Raw genomic sequence first — 23,116 nt, 5'->3', positions numbered from 1 at the left:
GGTGGTACACGAATTACTTCCTATATACAAAAGGTACCGTATTTGGTGAAATAAAGCGGATATCTTACCTACCGATACCCCCAACTTTGACACGTTATGAAATCAAATACAATAGAGATGGAAAAGGCAAACCTGTCTTCGAGAAACTGCTTTCTTGGTCTTTTCCTACCATCTGTCGTGTATAAGGGAAACTGTTTGTCATAGTATTTGTCTGTGTGTCTGGTACGTTTATTGGCTGTATTTGTCGTCCATGTCGGTGTGGCGAACACATTCATACTTGGGATAAGTCATATCCCTCTGTCAGATACATTCCTAAACAGAAATCACCATACTATCTGTCAGAAACAATGTCATGCCAATGTTTGCTATGAGACTTGACGCAAACCACGCCACGAACACGCTTACGCATACCACATTGTATTGACAAATAGTACAAATATTAGTGGTGGTTTTCGCAGCATCACAAGCACAATAATCCAAGATCAAATGACACAAGGCTACCGACAGATGAGCTATCAACTGTATCATCCGTAAACTTCGAAATCTGAGGCACACCGTCGGTTCTGGGTCCCACACATGCACTCGACGTTCCAGCTTGGGTTACGCTTAATGCTCACTGACAATCGTTGCCATGGAAACAAAGATAAAATATGCAAGGAATAAGCCGTGGGCACATCCATGAAAGCTGGTGACAATGACGGGATCGATACGGGAGGACTGACTCATCATTTGTGCTAGGTCAGCTGTTTCATAGATGAAAATTGTGTACATGTGTAATGAACTGTTACACGTTATTGGGTAATTGAAATTAATGTCGCAACAGACGTTCTCCCATGACACGAACTCATGAATGTTTTTACATACGACAATGTGTTACGTGTTCTCGAATATATTCCTGAATGCGTCTGAGTGAGTGAGTTTAGTTTTACGCCGCTTTAGTGTCCTTAAGTGTCCATTACAGGCTGCCGTAACGTAGACGTAACATTAGTGTCTATTACAGGCTGCCGTAACGTAGACGTAACATTAGTGTCCATTACAGGCTGCCGTAACGTAGACGTAACACTAGTGTCCATTACAGGATGTCGTAACGTAGACGTAACAATAGTGTCCATTACAGGCTGCCGTAACGTAGACGTAACATTAGTGTCCATTACAGGCTGACGTAACGTAGACGTAACACTAGTGTCTACTACAGGCTGCCATAACGTAGACGTAACATTAGTGTCCATTACAGGAGGTAACGTGACGTAACATTTGTGTCTATTACAGGCCGCCGTTACGTAGACGTAACATTAGTGTCCATTACAGGCTGACGTAACGTAGACGTAACACTAGTGTCTACTACAGGCTGCCGTAACGTAGACGTAACATTAGTGTCCATTACAGGCTGCCGTAACGTAGACGTAACAATAGTGTCCATTACAGGCTGCCGTAACGTAGACGTAACACTAGTGTCCACTACAGGCTGCCATAACGTAGACGTAACATTAGTGTCCATTACAGGATGCCGTAACGTAGACGTAACAATAGTGTCCATAGCAGGCTGCCGTAACATTAGTGTCTACTACAGGCTGTCTTAATGATGTGGGTTCAATCAGAATTACCTCCCTAGTTCTTAGTGTGGAATTTACCGTGTGACAGATGCTGCAGATAAAGCAACAAGAAAAAGAAGCATTAAAACTGAGTTGGCATAAACCGATTAAGAGACAAAAATTGTCGTATCCTTCCCCACGCGTGCATATACGCAAATGTGACTGAATATGGCCCATGCTGGCCTAAATAACAGAATGTAACAAAACATCAACTGTGAACAAAATGCTTAAATATTGCCGTCCGACGACGCATGTCCATTCAGAGACAGACTGGATATTAGATCCAGCTAACTCAACCGTTAACCCAGATCAAAGTTTAGCGTACGAGCACGTTGAATAACTTTCACCTGATAACCAACAATGATAACACCTTTGTGCACCGAATGACCAAGAATCCACATATGATGGTGGTAAGGCAAGAAATCTTTGGCGGGTATCTAGCACAACACGAGCGAGTTGATTTCGTTACAGTTCTCCTTTCAATGAACACATATAGTTCATTGTTGTGCCTTAACTGTCTCAAACCGGGAATTCATAAATACTTCTACACCGTATCGATGAAACAACAGCCACGTGATTAGAAGAGATACGGGACAATCTTGTGGGGCACCCTCTTGCAATATTCCACCCAAAAAGTGCCGTACTTCTGGCAACACTTGGCCTCATCCCGGTAGCTGCGATGTATCAGCAGCACGATGAGGAAGATGGTGTATGAGAAGGGCATGATGTTGACGAAGAGGGCGGGTACTGACCAGAAAAAAGGCCAACAGTATCTCCGGGATGTAATGAAAGTGTCTAGAAAAGCCCCACCAGCCAGATGCAAGAAGGATGCTCTCGCGTTCTTCTCCACTTTCAAGATGATACTTTGCTCGAATCACCTCAGCCTTGCGTCCCCAGATGAGACAGTTACCGTCAGCGCCCCTTACTGCCTGTTTCTGGTTGTCGGCGTCGTAGTTGATGTAGATGGAGAGGATACCACATGTGAGGAACAACGCTGTGAGCCATGGTCCGAGAATGACAGGCTGGTTGACGAGGTAAAGACTCACGGACGTGTAGAAGCCTGGCACAAACACTAGACAGCCCCAGCAGATGTAGTAGCCAGCACGATCAAGCATGATATCAATGGTCCGCATGTATCCCGCCTCCCACCAGAAGAACTTGGCCAAATACACGAGTTGGAGTGTGCAACAAACAAACATGCTGTCAACAAATCCATGCAGCTCGTAGCTTTTAAGGGCAAAAATCGAAACCAAAAGAGCCCAGACCATCAAACCGAACCGACAGTTGGTAAAAACCTTAATGTCATAGCCAAAGATTCTTGGGTACAGTTCCGTTCCCCAGTAATAGTCAAAAATAAAATTACCTGTTGCCCCGCAGTCGGTCGAGGAGGGAGATACTATACCCTTCACGTATAGGAATAAACAAAATATAAGGCTGAAAATATTCAGGGTTGAAAGCACTGTGTCAAACTGGTCATATATTATTGTGGGGGTCATACCTAGTTGTTTAAGGAATGCAGTAATCACAACAAATAGCACCATAGTCAGGATGAAAAACGCGAAGCCGTTATCCTTATACACGGGAACATTGCCCTTAGGGGTTAGAGGTCCATACACAGTCTTGCCGGGGATAAGCTTCATCGTGACGAGAGCATAGAAACTGTATACTACAAGTATGGCAGTTATCAAAGTGTTGTAAGGTCGGACCTGACCCCACATGTACAGCAGACCTCCCAGGATGGATCTGCCCTGGAAAACGTCAGCCATCTTGCTGTAACTACCTTCACTGTGCACCGCGGTGTACCACAAGATGATGACGAAGTTCGGTGTGGTCAGTGTCAGCAGTAGTGGGAAGACGGTAGTCTGCAAAACATGGCGAAGCTTGAGCATCCACTTATTCTGAGAGAGTGTTTCATATCCCTCCTTGTATCCTTGGAAACCGTTCTGGAGCACATCTTCTTTGCCCATTTGGCTTGACTTCCGGTGGGTAGCCTCAGTCTGGAAAACAGAAATGAAGTAGTTTGATTTATCTCGAATATTTATGCAGTCAGCTGTACGTGGTATTATTATCTGTTTGACTGAAATAAAAACTGAAAAAGATCCACGCAGAAAGTTATTACATAAGTTTTCAGTCTTACACAAGAGTCAACCAAAATATTCTCAACAATACCATGTCAGTTGCTGTCGGTGAAGTGCAGGTTTAGATGGACTGGGTCCGGTTGGGCGTGATTCAGAAGATCTGTTCGGAAGGTCTCTGGGGTGCTTCCTGCAACATCAGATATTAGATGGGTCAATATATAGTTGATATACTTCGACATACAAAGGTTTGTACACACAAAATGTTGACATGCACAGGTTTGTGGAAGCAGCATCCATATGATTTAATAACAGAAAAACAAACGTCCAGGTACAAACCAGGGGTGTCCGTATGCGCCCTGGTTACAGTCTGGTGTCTCATTAACGATGACTGGTTATCTTGTGTGACGTCACACAGTGGGACACTGTTATCAAGTTGTCATTTATTTATCAGCCTATATATTGACAGAGCTATATTGACAGGACAAGTAAAAAGTGTAGTGAGAGGATGACTGTACACTAGCACTTGCAGGAAGAAGACAGTTGTACCCAACCCGAGCACGACTGTCCACTAGCGAGGGTTACGGTTGTGCAATACCGCGCGTCAACACAAATCGTCCAATGTCATCGAGATAGACTGAGACACAATCAGAGAGCCGCATTACTCGATTCATTTTAATAGGAAGGCAAGGATGCTTGTGGTATGAAATTATACATATTCTATTGTGAATGTTAATATCTATCGATCGTGCAGGTATACTTCACCATATAGGAAACAACACTGTGCACTATTGTTATCCCAGTAAATTACCGATATTATCTTCTAGGTACTATTGTTGAAGTTTTTTATATATATTTTAATGGTCTCACAACACGAACATACGGTCATACCTGAAATGAGACCCGTTACATACTTTCCACAGGGCTTCAACTTCGGTAATGCATCATGAAGTATTTTTCAACCACAGAACAAGTCATATACACGCGTCATGATCTATAGCTCACCTGAATGCTGGAAAATATCTCAGACCAATTGTTTATATCTACCGTGACACATCCACGCTGTTTACTGTTATAAATCACTCTAACGGTTGCTATGATAGATCGAATTACAATTTAGTAAGCGCGTTTCGTGCCACTGCTGTTAGACTCAGCCTCTATCCAAAGCTCATAAACTTTGTGGTTCTAGAGGAGATGCCTTCATGGGAATACCAGACGGATACGGTTCGCCATGCTAGCGGAAAAGATTACTAAAACTTGGATGGACACAATGTTAAGCTCGGCGCATTGCTTGTCATCGCTGAATGTGACATAAAATATAATTCATGCATGCTCTCCGGACATATTGGAAAAGAATTCGTGGTTTTATAGGAAGAAAAACGTGAAAACGTTATTGTTCTTTATCCGTGGTGGATACTGAAATCTACAACAGATTGTACGCAATACATTTCAGAAGGACAACATTTCCTTTACATGACATTACTGGCTAAGGCATCCTGAATAAGTTTTAGCTGTGATCTATTTCTGTCCTTGTCCGTCACCGGTAGAAATGTATATATACTACTTTGTTCATGAAACACAGCAAATTGCCACATAACTCGCAAATGTTTATCTGCCCATTAAATGCGAATGGAACCAGGCCTGCAGGCTATACAACCAAGGTACATGTACAACAGATGGATAAACAAACAACATACACATTCTCGCGTTCAGCTAACGTCGGGGAGATCTTTTTTCCACGATATCCCATTTTAGTTTACTTTCTTGTCCTCGCGGTGATAACCCTTCCGTTCAAAGCCAGATGTGATAGCAGACAGTATTTACTTTTCAGTGAGCAGACAACACTGTCTGTCCTTTCTCTTCATTGATATACAAGGACTATTATAAATATAGCCATACATATCATACTTTTCTTCTGTATATTTTTAAATTCCAAACTGCAAGTATCTTTAAGTAACGCTTGGGCTACGACATATTCATATCAAATTGTGGGCAAAGAGTCACCTTCATTATATCCATAGACAGAAACTAATTACCACATGGGTAATGGACATTTCAAAACATCATTAAAAGTATTACAAGTGCAAATACTGGACATAAATCAGTTATAAAATCAATGTATCTGTCTTATCGGCTGTATCTGTGAAGGTAAAACTGAGGCCTAACAGTTTCATATAATTCACCATCCTTTTGCAAATTTTAAAGAAATCATGGCTTGTTTGAAATAGTGAGGATACATTATCTATATAATAAGACAATTACACAAAGGTAAGTACTGGTGAACTTTTCATATTTAGGCTACTGTTTCTTAGGTCTCTTCTCCATATTACTTCATGCAAATGAAACTCGTCATAGTTATAATCGTTCTGTTTATAAAATACAAGAATTCCGAAGAAAAAGCGGCGTAAAACTAAACTCTCTCACTCACTCACTCGATCGGACTGTTAAACAAGGCAATAACTAGAATCATTTTAGCTCCACCTACTTTGGAATGTACGTTCTCTATATATCCTAATACCCTATCAAGTGCAAGGTTCACACACGCACGTACGCATACACGCACTACACACACACGAAAAGGTTCAAAGGAAACATTGAAAGTCATAACACCGCGACAAAAGGATGACTTAGATAGTAACTAAACATGTGTTACTAGGAAATACATTCATAATGTCACTAACAGAATACTGGAATGTAGTTGTTCCACGGTCTGGAAGGCAATTTAGGGTATCAGATTACCCTCCACAACTGAGCCAGTGGGACAAGGTTGGCATCCACTTGCAGCAAAGAGGCATCGAAGTGTTAACTGATTAATCCCAGATGCTATCGTCTTAAAGAAGAAACGAGAGATCTTTCTATGAGTTAATTAAAATAGAAATATTTTTACTCGAGGGTTTACGTTTTAGCCCATTTATCGCCTTCTATTTCCTCACAAACACGTTTTTATCTCGTTCTGATTTGAGCTTGCAAGAAAAAGAAATGGAATTGAAATGATGCCAAATCCTGAATAAATATGATGTGTACACGAGGCTACTACTGCTGACAGAAGGAAACCTAACGTCTGGTTTGAAGAAATGTTTTGTGCTTCTTAGATTGGCCCGAGTATCTGCCCTACCCATGCAGACCCTCACGACGGGAGAGCGCCCTGTATATAGCCCCCCGCGCCGCGGAGCAGGGATGCCAAATGATTCACATTCAAGATCCGCAAACTAAATAATCCGTTACAGAGCGCTATTCCTGAAATACCCATCAGTGCTAATGGGATCCTGAAACGTGAGATGAACGGAGAATTGTAAAGTCCCTGTCAAAAGTAGCTGACACAAGAAGCCTGTGCAGCGACAAGGATCTTGGAAACAAAAGGGACGTGTTGTATATTCGAGAGAGTGCCAAACATGCTGTCTGAACATGCATTCCCTTTAATGCGACGTGTTCATATCACACTCCCAGGTATACTTATACATGTGACAGTATCGTCCTCACGGGTGTGCTCATTCACTCATCTGACGTCATTATCAGGTTTGTTCACATACTCGGGTGGTAATCTTCTCACGGGTACGTATGTTCATTCACTCAGCTGACGTCATTATCAGGTTTGTTCACATACTCGGGTGGTATCCTTCTCACGGGTACGTATGTTCATTCACTCAGCTGACGTCATTATCAGGTTTGTTCACATACTCGGGTGGTATCCTTCTCACGGGTGTGTTCATTCACTCAGCTGACGTCATTCTCAGGTGTGTTCACATACTCGGGTGGTATCCTTCTCACGGGTGTGTTCAATCACCCAGCTGACGTCATTCTCAGGTGTGTTCACATACTCGGGTGGTATCCTTCTCACGGGTACGTATGTCCATTCACTCATCTGACGTTATTCTCAGGTGTGTTCACATACTCGGGTGGTATCCTTCTCACGGGTGCGATCATTCACTCAGCTGACGTCATTCTCAGGTGTGTTCACATACTCGGGTGGTATCCTTCTCACGGGTGTGTTTATTCACTCAGCTGACATCATTCTCAGGGGTGTGTTCACATACTCGGGCGACATTCTTCTCTCAGGTGTGTTCGTTCACTCATACTTCCTATACTGTCATTTGTGCACATGCCATATATTCGCAGCCTCAGCAAATGCTTGGGCGTGGCAGATCATATAATCGTGCGTGTCGGTCTCACACACATGCCACATGCTTATCCTATCCTTTCCATACACGAAGACGTTCATATGTGATCATGTCGCATGTTGACGCTTGCCAATTGTTAGTTACATCTACCTGCCAACATGGTATGCCATCTGATCATCTATATTCGAAGCCGAATATATTCATGGTGCCGGTGTAGACAGAGATCAGCGGAGGTGCTTCTTCAAGAATCATCACTTTGACACAGAACGCTTTTTATTTCTGTATTTTCTTTCACGGCGTGAATGTCTGATTATAAAAGTTATTTGTTTGTTTGGAGCAGGAAGTTAATTTTGGAAGGTGGAGAGGGACACACAGACTAACTCTAAATATATATAATTTTGATAGCAACAAATAAACCCATTCAAATTGAAAAGGAGCCCCAGGGAGACAAGATCCGGATTCAGAAACTGAACCTGAGGAATCTAGACCTGCTAGACCTGGGTTCAGAATCTCTGGTCTCCCTGGGGCTCCTTTTAGTTTAAATGAGTTTGTTTGTTACTTTCAAAATTATATATTTTCAGAGACTAAGCATTAATCTAGCCTTTAGCATTGCAGGTAGATTACATTGCATGGATGGCTAGGCAGTAGGAGAATTAATGTGGTTCGGGGACTGTGAGACAGACTAAGAGACACAACAGACATGACGGATGGCCGGACAGAGTTACATGGTCGGCAACAAGATATCATGTATTTATACACCGCTCTATTAATCACACCTTCGGCACCTTAGATAAGGAAATATCATGAACTGGGCCGGGTTAATGACATACTTTCAGGCCGCTCAGTACACGACACTTACTTCTTGGACATAATGCTTTCTGTCAGAGCTCGGTGAAATTGGGTCCCATGCTGGAATTTACCGTAGCGCGATAACTATCGATTGTATATTCGGGTACTGATTTTGATAATGAGTTCCAGGTTCCTCGCCTTCCGTCATCAGCTCCGCAACCCCTGCCCTAGAACCACCCCCACCCCTAACCCCACCCACATCCCTTACCCCAGGCCTAACATGACCAATCCTCATACGTCAACCTCCTCGTACCAAAATAGGTTTGTTGTTTTCTTCAGAATTAATAGCTCTGTGTATACATGTCCGTATAATCAGACTTATGTGGTGACATTCAGGGCTGTTTACTGCCCGATATATTTACAGTATGGACGTCACACAATGTGTTCGTGGAGAGCTGCTGTCGCCAAGCATTATCTGCCCGGGAAAATGAGTTGTATTCAGTAGTATTTCTGTAATGTTGGGATGTCTGCGTCTTAGTTTATTGTATAACGCTGGACAATATTCAGGTTACATGGAAGCAATTTATAATAAATCGAGCCTGTACCAAACAATCCAGTGATTGACATAATTATGAGGCGTGATCTACGCAATGAGCGAGCTTGACCACAGAGCTCCGTTACTCGCCTCTTACGACAAGCATGAGTTGCTGAAGCCTATTTCGACCCAGGATCTTAGCGACATAAGTGCCCAACATAATCTGATGCTGTTCTTGTCCATATCGCTGAAAACCACGGACACACGTGTAGTCTCTAGTCCCCAAACCACATTATTTTGCCATTCGACCCACCCTTGCCGTAATGTCATATCCCAAAATACAGTAAGTACACTAACCTGCCTCATAGTCCCTGAACCGCATGATTTTCCCTACTGCCTAGCCCTCCCTGTAATCCTAAAGCCCTAAATGAAGCAAGTCTAGATTTCCTCAGGTTCTGAATCTCCGTTTTCACTGGGGCTCCTTTTCAATTATTTAAATGGGTTCATTTGTAAATATATATATTCAGAGACCAAGCGTTAGTCTACAAGTAGGCATTTTCTGAAACTCCTATCTCTTACTTAAGCTCTTTTCAATTTACATGCAGTTCCTTGTTTCGATAAAAAAATCTACGTTTTCTGAGACCACGTGTTCGTTTAGGGTACAGTGCTGGTAAACCAAGAATCGTAAACAGGCGTTTCTAGTTACCAACCCATCACAACAGGAATCTGGCATCAGTAAAACGGGAAGACAGCGAATGACGGTGCCTGATGATCTAGCACGACTGTTTCACACTTCCCATCTGATCCCTGGGACATTTTATGATGCGCCATCATCTTTCATGACGTGTTTCATGGTACTTTTATCCATTTGTTCGGATCAATACATCCTCCGCTCGCTTTTGAACCCATAAATAAACCCCATAAATGTATTGATATCCGAGACTATTATTGCATATCATCAATGTATTTGCAATATATATGGACAGATTTATGTTTCAAACCGTTTTTCAATCTCTCGGATAAATAGTTTTGATAGCAATAAATCATGGATTTCTATTTGAGGAATGTCCCCGGGTTGTTTTAAGAATATTCCAGAGGGTTGTACATCCTTTGATATAAAACGCCAAATGGATCTCCATGGTAACAATTATGCAGAGAGGTATTACTGATGGTACAACTTTTTAAACAAAAATAGATAAAGGTTGAATTTCACTCAAACTCTAGGCTAGCACTAAATTAAAGGACTGACTTTTTTTCTTGTCATGGTGGAATAGAGTAACATGTAGATCTAAACATACTGTGTTGTTTCATCTAGGGCTTGGTTTCCAGCAGATTTGAGATCGTAAAATTGTACATTTAAAACCTCAAGCTGCGGGTTCAAAACGACGCACTCTCAGTTGAATGCGATTAAATCTACAGGTATCTTTGCTCCAAACTGAAAACACAGCATGCTTATTTGCAAATTTTACTATAACAATATCATATGTGAATTTCGGAACTTGTATAAATGGGGATTTGCGGAGTGACGTGGTATCCGGTGTTTTACGTGTGTTGTCCACCTGTATGAGTCTGGGGAATACACCGACAATCAGCATTGAATATATGTTATAAATGTCTGCGCTAAATCTGCGATTGACTCTTGCATATATTTGAGCTGAAGCTCCGCCTGATTGTTGTATGTCCGAGCTGAAGCTTCGCCCAATTCTTGTATGTCTGAGCTGAAGCTCCGTCCAATTCTTGTATGTCTAAGCTGAAGCTCCGCCAAATTCTTGTTTGTCTAAGCTGAAGCTCCGCCCAATTCGTGTATGTCTGAGCTGACGCCCCGCCCAATTCTTGTATGTCTGAGCTGAAGCTCCGCCCAATTCCTGTATGTCTGAGCTGAAGCTCCGCCCAATTCTTGTATGTCTGAGCTGAAGCTCCGCCCAATTCGTGTATGTCTGAGCAGAAGCTCCGCCCAATGCTTGTATGTCTGAGCTGAAGCTCCGCCCAACCCGTGTAATGTCTGAGCTGAAGTTCCGCCCATAGTGGCGGTTCTCGGGTCAACTGTGGTCAATATGTGTATGTCTGGGCTGGAATACCGCTCTACCTTATATGCGATGACGCCCTTCAACATACAGCCATCACCCCCTCCTCTGAGACACCCTTAATCAACCCCACCCTCCAGTCCTTGCACAGCACAGTACGGAAATATGGCTATGAGCTCAGTATTGTTTTTCACATTCATATGTGTTACTCGTACATATGACATGTATTAACAGTGTATAGCACGGCCACCACCCACCCATTATGAAATGAAATCAAACCTAGCGGTTATATGACGTTGAATCGTCCATTGTCACTACAAGCATGGCGTCATGGTCGGGTACTGACAATGCTCTTTCGCGATACACTTTGAGTTTGATTTCTGTAGTATTTCCCACATTGCCACATAAACTTTGAAAATGCCTAATAACCTCACCTGTGCATTTTATAACCCACAACTGTACATAACAATATCTATCGACAATGATATAAAACAGTTTTAACACAAGTTTCCACAATTGTGCTGCCGTCAAACAACTGAAACCCTTGATGGACCAACCAGAATGGGTGTGTTATTTCTAAATTCATAATTGTTTGATATAGTGCTGCGATTTGACTCTTAATCTGTGTTTGTATTCACCGCCCAATATTAGCGATAGAAGTATATCGTTCAAGCACCCAGATACGCGACGGTTCAAGTTGCTCTGTAAAACACAGCCACACCAGCAGACTGAGGTTTACGACATCAACTTGTCATTCACAACACACGCATGGCGGCACCTACTGCTATATTCTATCATGACAAACCTACGCAAAGGCGAACTTTAGTGTTAGTAAAATATTTGGTGAAACGACACTAATGGACTAAAATGTTTTCAGGAGGTTGTCAAACTGAATTTAGGAAATATCGATAATAGACTTTAAAAGGTGTATATGCCCCAACATAATATTTGTCCATCGCATAACTTAATATTCACACATGATAGTCACGGAATATGGGCAGCATGGGAATGCAATGAGCCAGCATGAACTGGGCACCACTAAATGTGAATTACAAGTGAGACTTAAATATTCGAGTCAGGTCTAGTGTTAGGAATATATTATTCACTTTTATGAATAAACCATTGTTAAGCAGAACATCCTTTTTGATTAAATTTTAATATATAAAAATCTGACTTTCAGATAATGCTGTACCGAAATATATAATATCAGAGAAAAACTAAAATCGGCAGATCGTACCCATTTGCAAAACAATCAATAGACATTTGAAACTTGTTTCAATGAATATTTTTCTCTCTGAAGCAATGCTACAGCTAGCATGGGCAAGATACGAGGGATTTGATAAATGGTCCAATTTAACGCGGAACCTTTGCGAAATAACCTAATGGATAATTTGATCAATAGACCAAAATGATAATCACAGAACACTACTGGAGAAAATAGCTAAATATATCATAACGGTAATAATCCTAATTATGTGCAATTGGTCAGAGGTACTTACACGCCAAGTGATAGTGAGCGCTACTCCATGGAGACCGAGATGGTGAAGACAGAGAGGTGTGAGTCACAGCGGAGATAACGTCGCTCTGAGGTGGAAACCGACAAGGGTCGACGCTAGGCTGTAATAACAGAAACAGTCAGTGAGATGGGATCCTGTCAGACATCGCTCAACCCAACCCTGCCCGCCCCTGCCTGCCTGGGAATATTACACGCTCAGCGGTGTATCCAGTGTGAGCTGGACAAGGGTGCGCTCACGGCACATTCCAAGGTCTGTTCATGTGTAGAGATGTTATCGAGTGGTCATAATATTTCTTTTATACAGTCGCAAAACCATTCAGACCGACAATGCCGACCGAGATAGTGCTTTAGTACTTGGTAATTTGACACGGGACGATGAGAAACCGCGACACTGTATCCAGGTGTTGGTGTTGAGAATAGTGAATGTCATCGTAAAGTGCAGACCTCCACACATGAACGGTCATCACGAGTGTACAAACGGCCCCAGGCGTCTAACATGTACACACAATGATGACCGTCACATCTGTACAAGGTCGGCCGTCACACATAGACACACAGTCCCGGTCGTCACACGTGTACGCACAGTCCCGGTCATCACACGTGTACACACAGTCCCGGTCATCACACGTGTACGCACAGTCCCGGTCATCACACGTGTACACACAGTCCCGGCCATCACACGTGTACACACAGTCCCGGTCATCACACGTGTACGCACAGTCCCGGTCATCACACGTGTACACACAATCCCGAGTCATCACACATGCACACACAGTCCTGGTCATCACACGTGTACACACAGTCCCGGTCATCACACATGCACACACAGTCCCGGTCATCACACATGCACACACAGTCCCGGTCATCACACATGCACACACAGTCCCGGTCATCACACATGCACACACAGTCCCGGTCGTCACACGTGCAGACACAGTCCCGGTCGTCACACGTGTACACACAGTCCCGGTCATCACACATGCACACACAGTCCCGGTCGTCACACGTGCACACACAGTTCCGGTCATCACACATGCACACACAGTCCCGGTCATAACACGTGTACACACAGTCCCGGTCATAACACGTGTACACGCAGTCCTGGTCATCACATGTACACACAGTCCCGGTCATCACACGTGTACGCACAGTCCCGGTCATCACACATGCACACACAGTCCCGGTCATCACACGTGTACACACAGTCCCGGTCATCACACGTGTACACACAGTCCCGGTCATCACACGTGCACACACAGTCCCGGTCATCACACGTGTACACACAGTCCCGGTCATCACACGTGCACACACAGTCCCGGTCATCACACGTGTACACAGAGTCCCGGTCATTTCACGTATAGTCCCGGTCACACGTGTACACACAGTCCCGGTCATCATCAGTCGGTCATCACGTGCACACACAATCCCGGTCATCACACATGCACACACAGTCCCGGTCATCACATGTGTACACACCGTCCCGGTCATCACACGTGTACACACAGTCCCGGTCATCACACGTGTACACACAATCCGAGTCATCACACATGCACACACAGTCCCGGTCATCACACGTGTACACACAATCCCGGTCATCACACGTGTACACACAATCGCGGTCATCACACGTAAGAAAAGAGAACGCCACTACAAATAAATACATCACGAAGGCCAATGACTGTAGGAAAGGAGTGAGAGGACACATGTCCTTGTTACTGTATATGAATTAAGTTTTGCTCAGCTTTTCCATTCTGCAGGCAAATATTACGTCGGGGGGCCCAAGAAAAGTGAGGAATCGAACCCTGGTCGTCACGCTTTTATCAGTTAAGTCGATTGTTTATTCAGTAAAGACTTCGGCTATATGCCCCTCGTCTCATTTTACTCTGTATACATGATAGAATATGGTTATCCATTGCAATGCAATATACATGTACATATTTTTTTACATTTACAGAAGGAGGCTGGACAAAACATTTCGGTACTTACATGCATAACTTTATGTATTTACATAATTTTGCAATACTATCTTTAGATGGGTTTCTTAATAATTCCAAAAATTTCAACATATTTGGTTTCTTCCAAACATAAGGTTTAATCAGCTGATTTGGATGTACTGTATGTTTTGGGCAAATTAAAACGAAATGGTATTCATCTTCAATTACACTTACAGTAGATACAATATCTTTTCTCCTGATCAATATTTTCATAACGCCCAGTTTCAATTTTTAATTTATGACACGAAATTCGTAACATAGTTAAATACCCAACAGTATAGTCTATCAGTAGACTATGTCACTGGCTGTACTGAGGGAGGCGGGAGGAAAAGGGTTCACGCAACATGATAGAGATAGATTTGTATTGGGTGAATAATTTATAGAAACCATAGAGGAGTCCGTCGTATACATTATTGTAGAGGAAGACGGATCCCGTTGATCAGGAGTGAGAGGACGACGGATCCTGTTAAGTGGGAAACAGGGGAAGAGGGGTCTCTACATAGAAATGAGAGGAAGAGGGCCCTGCTAAATGGGAGTGAGTGGAAGAGGGTGCTGTTAAATAAGAGCGAGATGAAGGGTGACCCTGTGAAATTTAAGGAAGAGGGTTCTGTTAAATTTGAGGGAGAGGGTCCTGTTAAATAAGAGAGAGATGAAAACTAGTTCTGTAAAATATAGAAGTGAGAGGAAAATGTGTAGAAGCGAGATAAAGTAGGTCCGGTTAAGCCGGAGAGAAAGAAGTGATTCTGGAAAAAGAGCCCCTCGTTCGTCTGAAATGAGAGGGAAAGTGATCCCAACAGAGAATATCAGACCCAAGACAAGTAACTGATCCATTGCATCCAGACGAGTCAGCACACCGAACAAAGGACATCTCCCATCGATTTCTAAGCAGCATAATCGACGACATTGTGGGTCGGATGGCACCTCAAGATGGGACGAGAATCGAATCCAATTAACACAGAAACCACGAAAAGCTATTTTGGCCTGAACACATCTGCTAGAAGTCTGTAAGGCAGGAGAGCTGTTTACACCAGTAACACGTCAATGTGCATGGGTTTGCCAAAGAGATGAATCTCTATCTTTATATTTAATGTGGAACCTTTATTTTTATGAATGCTGAAACTACAGGGAGGTCAATGTGTGGCTGAATATCACTGTTTCCTGCTGCTTTTGCGCTCGTATTATATACAGCGTTAAGATAGAAATAATGAGTTTGTGTGTGAAATGCCTCGTATTGTAGATAAACACATCTCGAAACTGAAATTACAACACAGGAGGTAATAATGAAGTCTGCACGCCTGACGGTTGTATCTCACACCTACTCCAAGCAGTTTGTCAAATGTGTTGCCCTGGCAACGTGTTCCATCGCTACAAACAGTAGCAGTTACTCCTTCCTTGTGGGGGACAAGTGTTGTAAGGAAAAGGGATTTATATGCATTATTCGTTTGTTGTGTGTGAAAGCAGAATACATGGTTTTATATTGATGTAATTCAATGATATACATAAAGCGGTATAGCATGATCGTATGTTATCTCATCGCAGGAAGGCGGCATGCATATTTGCTACTGGTGTACCAGTGTATAACAGGGAGAACGTACACATTAGATAACACATGCATACCTGCACAGATATGCAAAATATGGACGTACACATATGCATTTGCAATCATATATACATACGCAAACATACATAGCTACACATATAGGTGAAAAGACACATACGCTAGTACACATATACATGTACACGGAGTAAACATACATACATACATACATACATACATACATACATACATACATACACACAGACATACATACATACATACAGACAGACAGACATGCAGGCATACAGACAAACAGACATGACGACAAATACCGTATCCGATGTAACCTGTTGTACCTTGTTTAAATCTACCTTCCGTATCTGATATGACCTGATATACTTTGTATAAATATACCTTCCGTGTCCTATGTGACGTGCTATGATCTTCATACAGATAACATCCGTATCCTATGTGACCTGCTATACTTTGTATACAGATAACATCTGAGACCTATGTGACGTGCTATGGTCTGTATACAGATAACATCCGTGTCCTATGTGACCCGTGAATCCTGCATGTGCTGGATCTGTATACAGATGACTGACCTACAGATAACATCCGTGTCCCTATGTGACCCGCCTACAGATAACATCCGTGTCCTATGTGACGTGCTATGATCTGTATACAGATAACATCCGTGTCCTATGTGACCTGCTTTACTTTGTATACAGATAACATCCGTGTCCTATGTGACCCGCTATACTTTGCATACGGATAACATCCGTGTCCTATGTGACGTTATGATCTGTATACAGATAACTATCGCATCCTATATGACCTGTTATACAGATAACATCCGTGTCCTATACTTTGTATACAGATAACATCCGTGTCCTATGTGACGTGCTATGATCTGTATACAGATAACATCCGTGTCCTATGTGACCCGCTATACTTTGTATACAGATAACATCCGTGTCCTATGTGACCCGCTATACTTTGCATACGGATAACATCCGTGTCCTATGTGACGTGCTGTGATCTGTATACAGATAACTATCGCATCCTATATGACCTGTTATACAGATAACATCCGTGTCCTATGTGACCTGCTTTACTTTGTATACAGATAACATCCGTGTCCTATGTGACGTGCTATGATCTGTATACACATAACATCCGTGTCCTATGTGACCTGCTTTACTTTGTATACAGATAACATCCGTGTCCTATGTGACCCGCTATACTTTGCATACGGATAACATCCGTGTCCTATGTGACGTGCTATGATCTGTATACAGATAACTATCGCATCCTATATGACCTGTTATACAGATAACATCCGTGTCCTATGTGACGTGCTATGATCTGTATACAGATAACATCAATGTCCTATGTGACCTGCTTTACTTTGTATACAGATAACATCCGTGTCCTATGCGACGTGCTATGATCTGTATACAGATAACTATCGCATCCTATGTGACGTGCTATGTTTTTCATGGTGTAACTATCATCTGCGAAACGTGTATAAGGACAGTTACTGTGTGACGTGAACACTCTCATCTTAGCAGCAGTGTTCGTATCCCGTAATACGCAGAAGACAAGTATAGCTATACATTACCCCACAGTTCCTGTCTATATACCCAGCAACAATGTAACACAAAAGTATACACACCATCAACACTTTCATCATTCAGATATCTCTAGCAGCATTACTATGCACTGTAGGCCATCGTCACACTATTCACATACTACGCGGTGTATATCGTTGTCATGCCACTGGCAGCTAGATCATCTAGAAAATCAGACACAACATGTGACATTGTCCCAGCACCTAGTCAAGATTCATCATGTATAAATGTCATGCCATAATGCACAACCAGACACAACATGTGACATTGTCCCAGCATCATAGTCCAGGTTCATGGCGTATAAATGTCATGTCATACACAACTAGACACAACATGTGACATCGTCCCAGCACCTAGTCCAGATTCATCGTGTATAAATGTCATGTCATACACAACCAGACACAACATGTGATATTGTCCCAGCGTCATAGTCCAGATTCATCGTGTATAAATGTCATATCATACACAACCTGACACAATATGTGACATTGTCCCAGCATCATAGTCCAGTTTCATCGTGTATAAATGTCATATCATACACAACCAGACACAACATGTGACATTGTCCCAGCATCATAGTCCAGATTCATCGTGTATAAATGTCATATCATACACAACCAGACACAACATGTGACATTGTCCCAGCATCATAGTCCAGATTCATCGTGTATAAATGTCATATCATACACAACCAGACACAACATGCAAACTTGTTATAACCTGTAGAATCTGATACCATCAACATGCATGCATCACACAACAAGGTACCAAATTTACCAGCCTTTTGTCCCACACAAGACACACCTTGTAGAATTGTCTTAGGGAATACAATCTCATACACCATGTATCAGTGTCCTATCCAAACAACCAATTACCCCATGGGCCATTGTCATAATCTGCAAAGATACACCAAGTTCAATTCTCATGCCCCACAGGACCTGACACACCAGGTACCATCATCACATCCTGCACAACCAACACAATCAGATACACAGCTTACCATAGTAATACCCAGATACCTCATCTTAACTCAACCACATATACCATGTTCAATAGTTACATCCCACACAACCAAATATACCATGTTCAATAGTTACACCCCACACAACCAGATGTACCATGTGCCTATAGTCATATCCCCAACACAACCAGATGTACCATGTACTATAGTCATATCCCCAACACAACCAGATATACCATGTGCCACTATCATATCCAACACAACCAGATGTACCATGTACTATAGTCATATCCCCAAACACAACCAGATGTACCATGTACTATAGTCATATCCCCAACACAACCAGATGTACCATGTACTATAGTCATATCCCCAACACAACCATACCATGTACTATAGTCATATCCCCAACACAACCAGATGTACCATGTACTATAGTCATATCCCCAACACAACCATACCATGCACTATAGTCATATCCCCAACACAACCAGATGTACCATGTACTATAGTCATATCCCCAACACAACCAGATGTACCATGTACTATAGTCATATCCCCAACACAACCAGATATACCATGCACCAATGTGCGAAATAGTTTCCAAATTTTGCTAGCTAGTCGGGCTAGCTATGCCGGAAAGTTACTATCCCACAACATATTTCAATAGCTCGAAATTTGAATGTAGAAACTAAGCAAAAGATTACAAAAATAGATGAAAATAAGATATTGACGGCATGACACGGGTTTCATCATTAAGCTCCTAATATGATGAACTTTTTTATCAGGCCGTAATCTTGCATGATTTAAAAGTGTATTGTAACTTAACAAGTCGGAGACAGTGATATATTTACAACATGACCCCATGAAAATTCACTAGCCAGTCGGCCCAATGATTGTGGAGAATTACTGGCCCGACTGGATTTTTAATAGTCATCTCACGGGCTAGCGGGCCAGTGGCTATTTCGCACACTGTCATGTACTGTAGCCATATCCAACACAGCCAGACACACCATTAGCTTTAGTCATATCCAACACAACCAGACATACCACGTACCATAGTCATATCCAACATCAGACATACCATGTACTATAGTCATATCCAACATCAGACATACCATGTACTATAGTCATATCCAACATCAGACATACCATGTACTATAGTCATATCCAACATCAGACGTACCATGTACTATAGTCACACCCCACACAACCAGATACACCATGTGCAACTGTCACATCACAGATAAACCCGGTAACATTGCAATACCCCACACAACCAGATAAACCCGTTTTCATTGTCACATAGTCTCTCGTACAGACCCTGTAGCAAATTGTCAAGAATACCCCACAAGTAGTCTAGAAAATGAGCCAGATAAAGTCTCGGGGCTCCTTTTCATTATATGTATATTTTTTTACTATGAACTTTTTTCAGTAAAATATGTTCATTTCAGAGACTAGATGTGAGTCTATGTCTCACCCCACACAACCAGATAAACCCGGTAACATTGTCATACCCCACACAACCAGATAAATCCGGTAACATTGTCATACCCCAAACAACCAGATAAACCCGGTAACATTGTCACACCCCACACAACCAGATAAACCCGGTACCATTGTCATACCCCACACAACCAGATAAACCCGGTACCATTGTCATAACCCAAACAACCAGATAAACCCGGTACCATTGTCATACCCCACACAACCAGATAAACCCGGTACCATTGTCATACCCCACACAACCAGATAAACCCGGTTCCATTGTCATACCCCACACAACCAGATAAACCCGGTAACATTGTCACACCCAACACAACCAGATAAACCCGGTAACCATTGTCATACCCCACACAACCAGATAAACCCGGTAACCATTGTCATACCAAACACAACTGATAAACCATTTACAACTGTCATACCCAACACGACAAGATAAACCATTTACAACTGTTATACCCCACACAACCAGATAAACCCGGTAACCATTGTCATACCCAACACAACCAGATAAACCCGGTACCATTGTCATACCCACACAACCAGATAAACCCGGTACCATTGTCATACCCAACACAACCAGATAAACCCGGTACAACTGTCCTACCCAACACAGCCAGATAAACCATTTACAACTGTCATACCCAACACAATCAGATAAACCATTTATAACTGCCATACCCAACACGACCAGATAAACCTTTTACAACTGTCATACCCAGCACAACCACATAAACCTTTTACAACTGTCATACCCAACACAACCAGATAAACCATTTACAACCGTCATACCCAACACAACCAGATAACCATTTACAACCATTTACAACTGTCATACCCCACACAACCAGATAAACCATTTACAACTGTCATACCCAGCACAACCAGATAAACCATTTACAACTACCCACAACCCAGCCAGCACAACCAGATAAACCATTTACAACTGTCATACCCAGCACAACCAGATAAACCATTTACAACTGTCATACCCAGCACAACCAGATAAACCATTTACAACTGTCATACCCAGCACAACCAGATAAACCATGTACAACTGTCATACCCAGCATTGTCATACCGCAGATAAGTGTGACCATACCCTGTACAACAACTGTCATACCCAGCACAACCAGATAAACCATGTACAACTGTCATACCCTGCACAACCAGATACACCATGCACCGTTGTCATACCGCACATCACCAAGTGTGATTGTCATACCCTGCACAACCAGACACACCATGCACCATTGTCATACCGCACATCATTAAGTGTGATTGTCATACCCTGTACAAGCAGATACACCATGTACCATTGCCATAGCCCTCAGAGTCCAGTAAACTGTGTATACACTCCACATTCATATTACAACGGGTACAACATTCCCCTCCTGATGAGGAACAACGTCAGTCTCGCCGTACGTAAGGTGATAGTAACTCCTCGGCTCTATAGTTAGCTAACAAGACCCATGTACATTCCAATATGTTGTGAATTACTGTAACATTAATTGATCTCATGATATCGGAATGTTAATTAATCTTATGACCTGAATACGACTGGAGGATATATTTGTCGCAAACGGGCCGAGCGTGATTTGATATTGCTGTAAGCATATATGTACTGCACATACCGTCATGTGTGTTCTGTTCCTGACATGAATATGGAAACAGATATATCAATATTTATATACGCTATCATGAGTTTTCTTTCCTGCACAGTGTTACAGTGTCCGGTAAGCATTGCTAGAGGTCCCCTGTATACAGTAGCCAATGTTGACAGGTTTAAACTACTCACTTTAGAGAGTGTTTTAAGTTCTTGTGATAAAAAAGTTCACATCAGTTGCAATACTTAAAGTGCTGTACAAGTGCCGGATCATGCATATACATTGAACATTGTACATATGTATTGAAAAGTATTGATCAGTACCAGCTGTGACACACATTATAACACAATGCACTTGCAGGTGCCATCCAGGAAATGTACATAATACAAGTGCAGCTGACCCCACTGATGTCGATGTATAATGTTCAGTGACGCCACAAAAATGTCTTTTTTTAAACATTTTATTTGTTGTCAATGGTCGTTAAATCATCCTCTTACTGGCATTAAGTAGGATCATACCATCAACAGTTGACGAAGTTTCTTCATGTCATTGTAATGTTTACGAATAAAAATACAATTTAGACGTAAAGACACTCACTGCTGGTCACGGTAACAATTCTCAAAGCGCTGTCGTCCGTTTTCTGTCGTCTGCTTTCTGTCGTCTGCTTTCTGTATCGTCTGCTACTGGGCTGCTCTATAAACTCCGCCTCTCCTCTCTGAAGTGTGGACAGCACGCGATATGATCCTATTATACCACTCTTGGCTGATCATACGATCTCACCTCAGCGAAGGTCAGCGCGCATGCTCAGTAATAGTTCAAGCAGACGAATCCCATCAGTTGTAGATTACACTTCTGAATTATTGGTGTTGGGTCTGTTCCTAGACATTTCTTATTCAAATTTAGAAATTGCTCGTGGAATGTGGGCTTGTCTTTGCAGACGTAGGAACATCGATTCAGTGTGAAGCCGCTGCGCTATGAGTTGACTGGCGGCCGCAATAGGTTATTTACCGAGCCGGGGATTCCCAGGCAAGAGATTGACCTCTGGGAATGCTGCGCGTGCCCAGGTCAAGATGGCGAACGTTGAATGGAGGAGATCGAGGCTATGCCTGTCAATTGAGGTCCCATGTTACCTCACACCACTACACCTTCCAGTCAGGCCAAGTCATTCAGTACATAGGTACCGAAAGATATGTAGGTCCGTGAGAGAAAGCGAGCTCCTGAATCACGTCCT

The 23,116-nt window shown here is 42.5% G+C and overlaps 1 protein-coding gene across 1 annotated transcript; it reads right to left on the bottom strand.

Moving 5' to 3' along the window:
* Positions 1-1,243: 1,243 nt before the first annotated feature.
* LOC124292304 (7-dehydrocholesterol reductase-like) lies at positions 1,244-22,809 on the bottom strand. The gene is given in 5 exon segments (XM_046729370.1): positions 1,244-2,352; positions 2,354-3,589; positions 3,762-3,857; positions 12,633-12,750; positions 22,483-22,809. Coding segments are annotated over 3 exon segments (1,422 nt in total). The 5' UTR covers positions 3,765-3,857; positions 12,633-12,750; positions 22,483-22,809; the 3' UTR covers positions 1,244-2,169.
* Between the last annotated feature and the right edge of the window lie 307 nt (positions 22,810-23,116).

This window comes from Haliotis rubra, unplaced genomic scaffold, assembly GCF_003918875.1.
Source record: "Haliotis rubra isolate DU_JTF1 unplaced genomic scaffold, ASM391887v1 Scf512, whole genome shotgun sequence".
Taxonomy (NCBI): Eukaryota; Metazoa; Mollusca; class Gastropoda; order Lepetellida; family Haliotidae; genus Haliotis; species Haliotis rubra.
The sequence above is the reverse complement of the archived record's forward strand: the minus strand, read 5'-3'. Positions and strand labels throughout refer to the sequence as shown.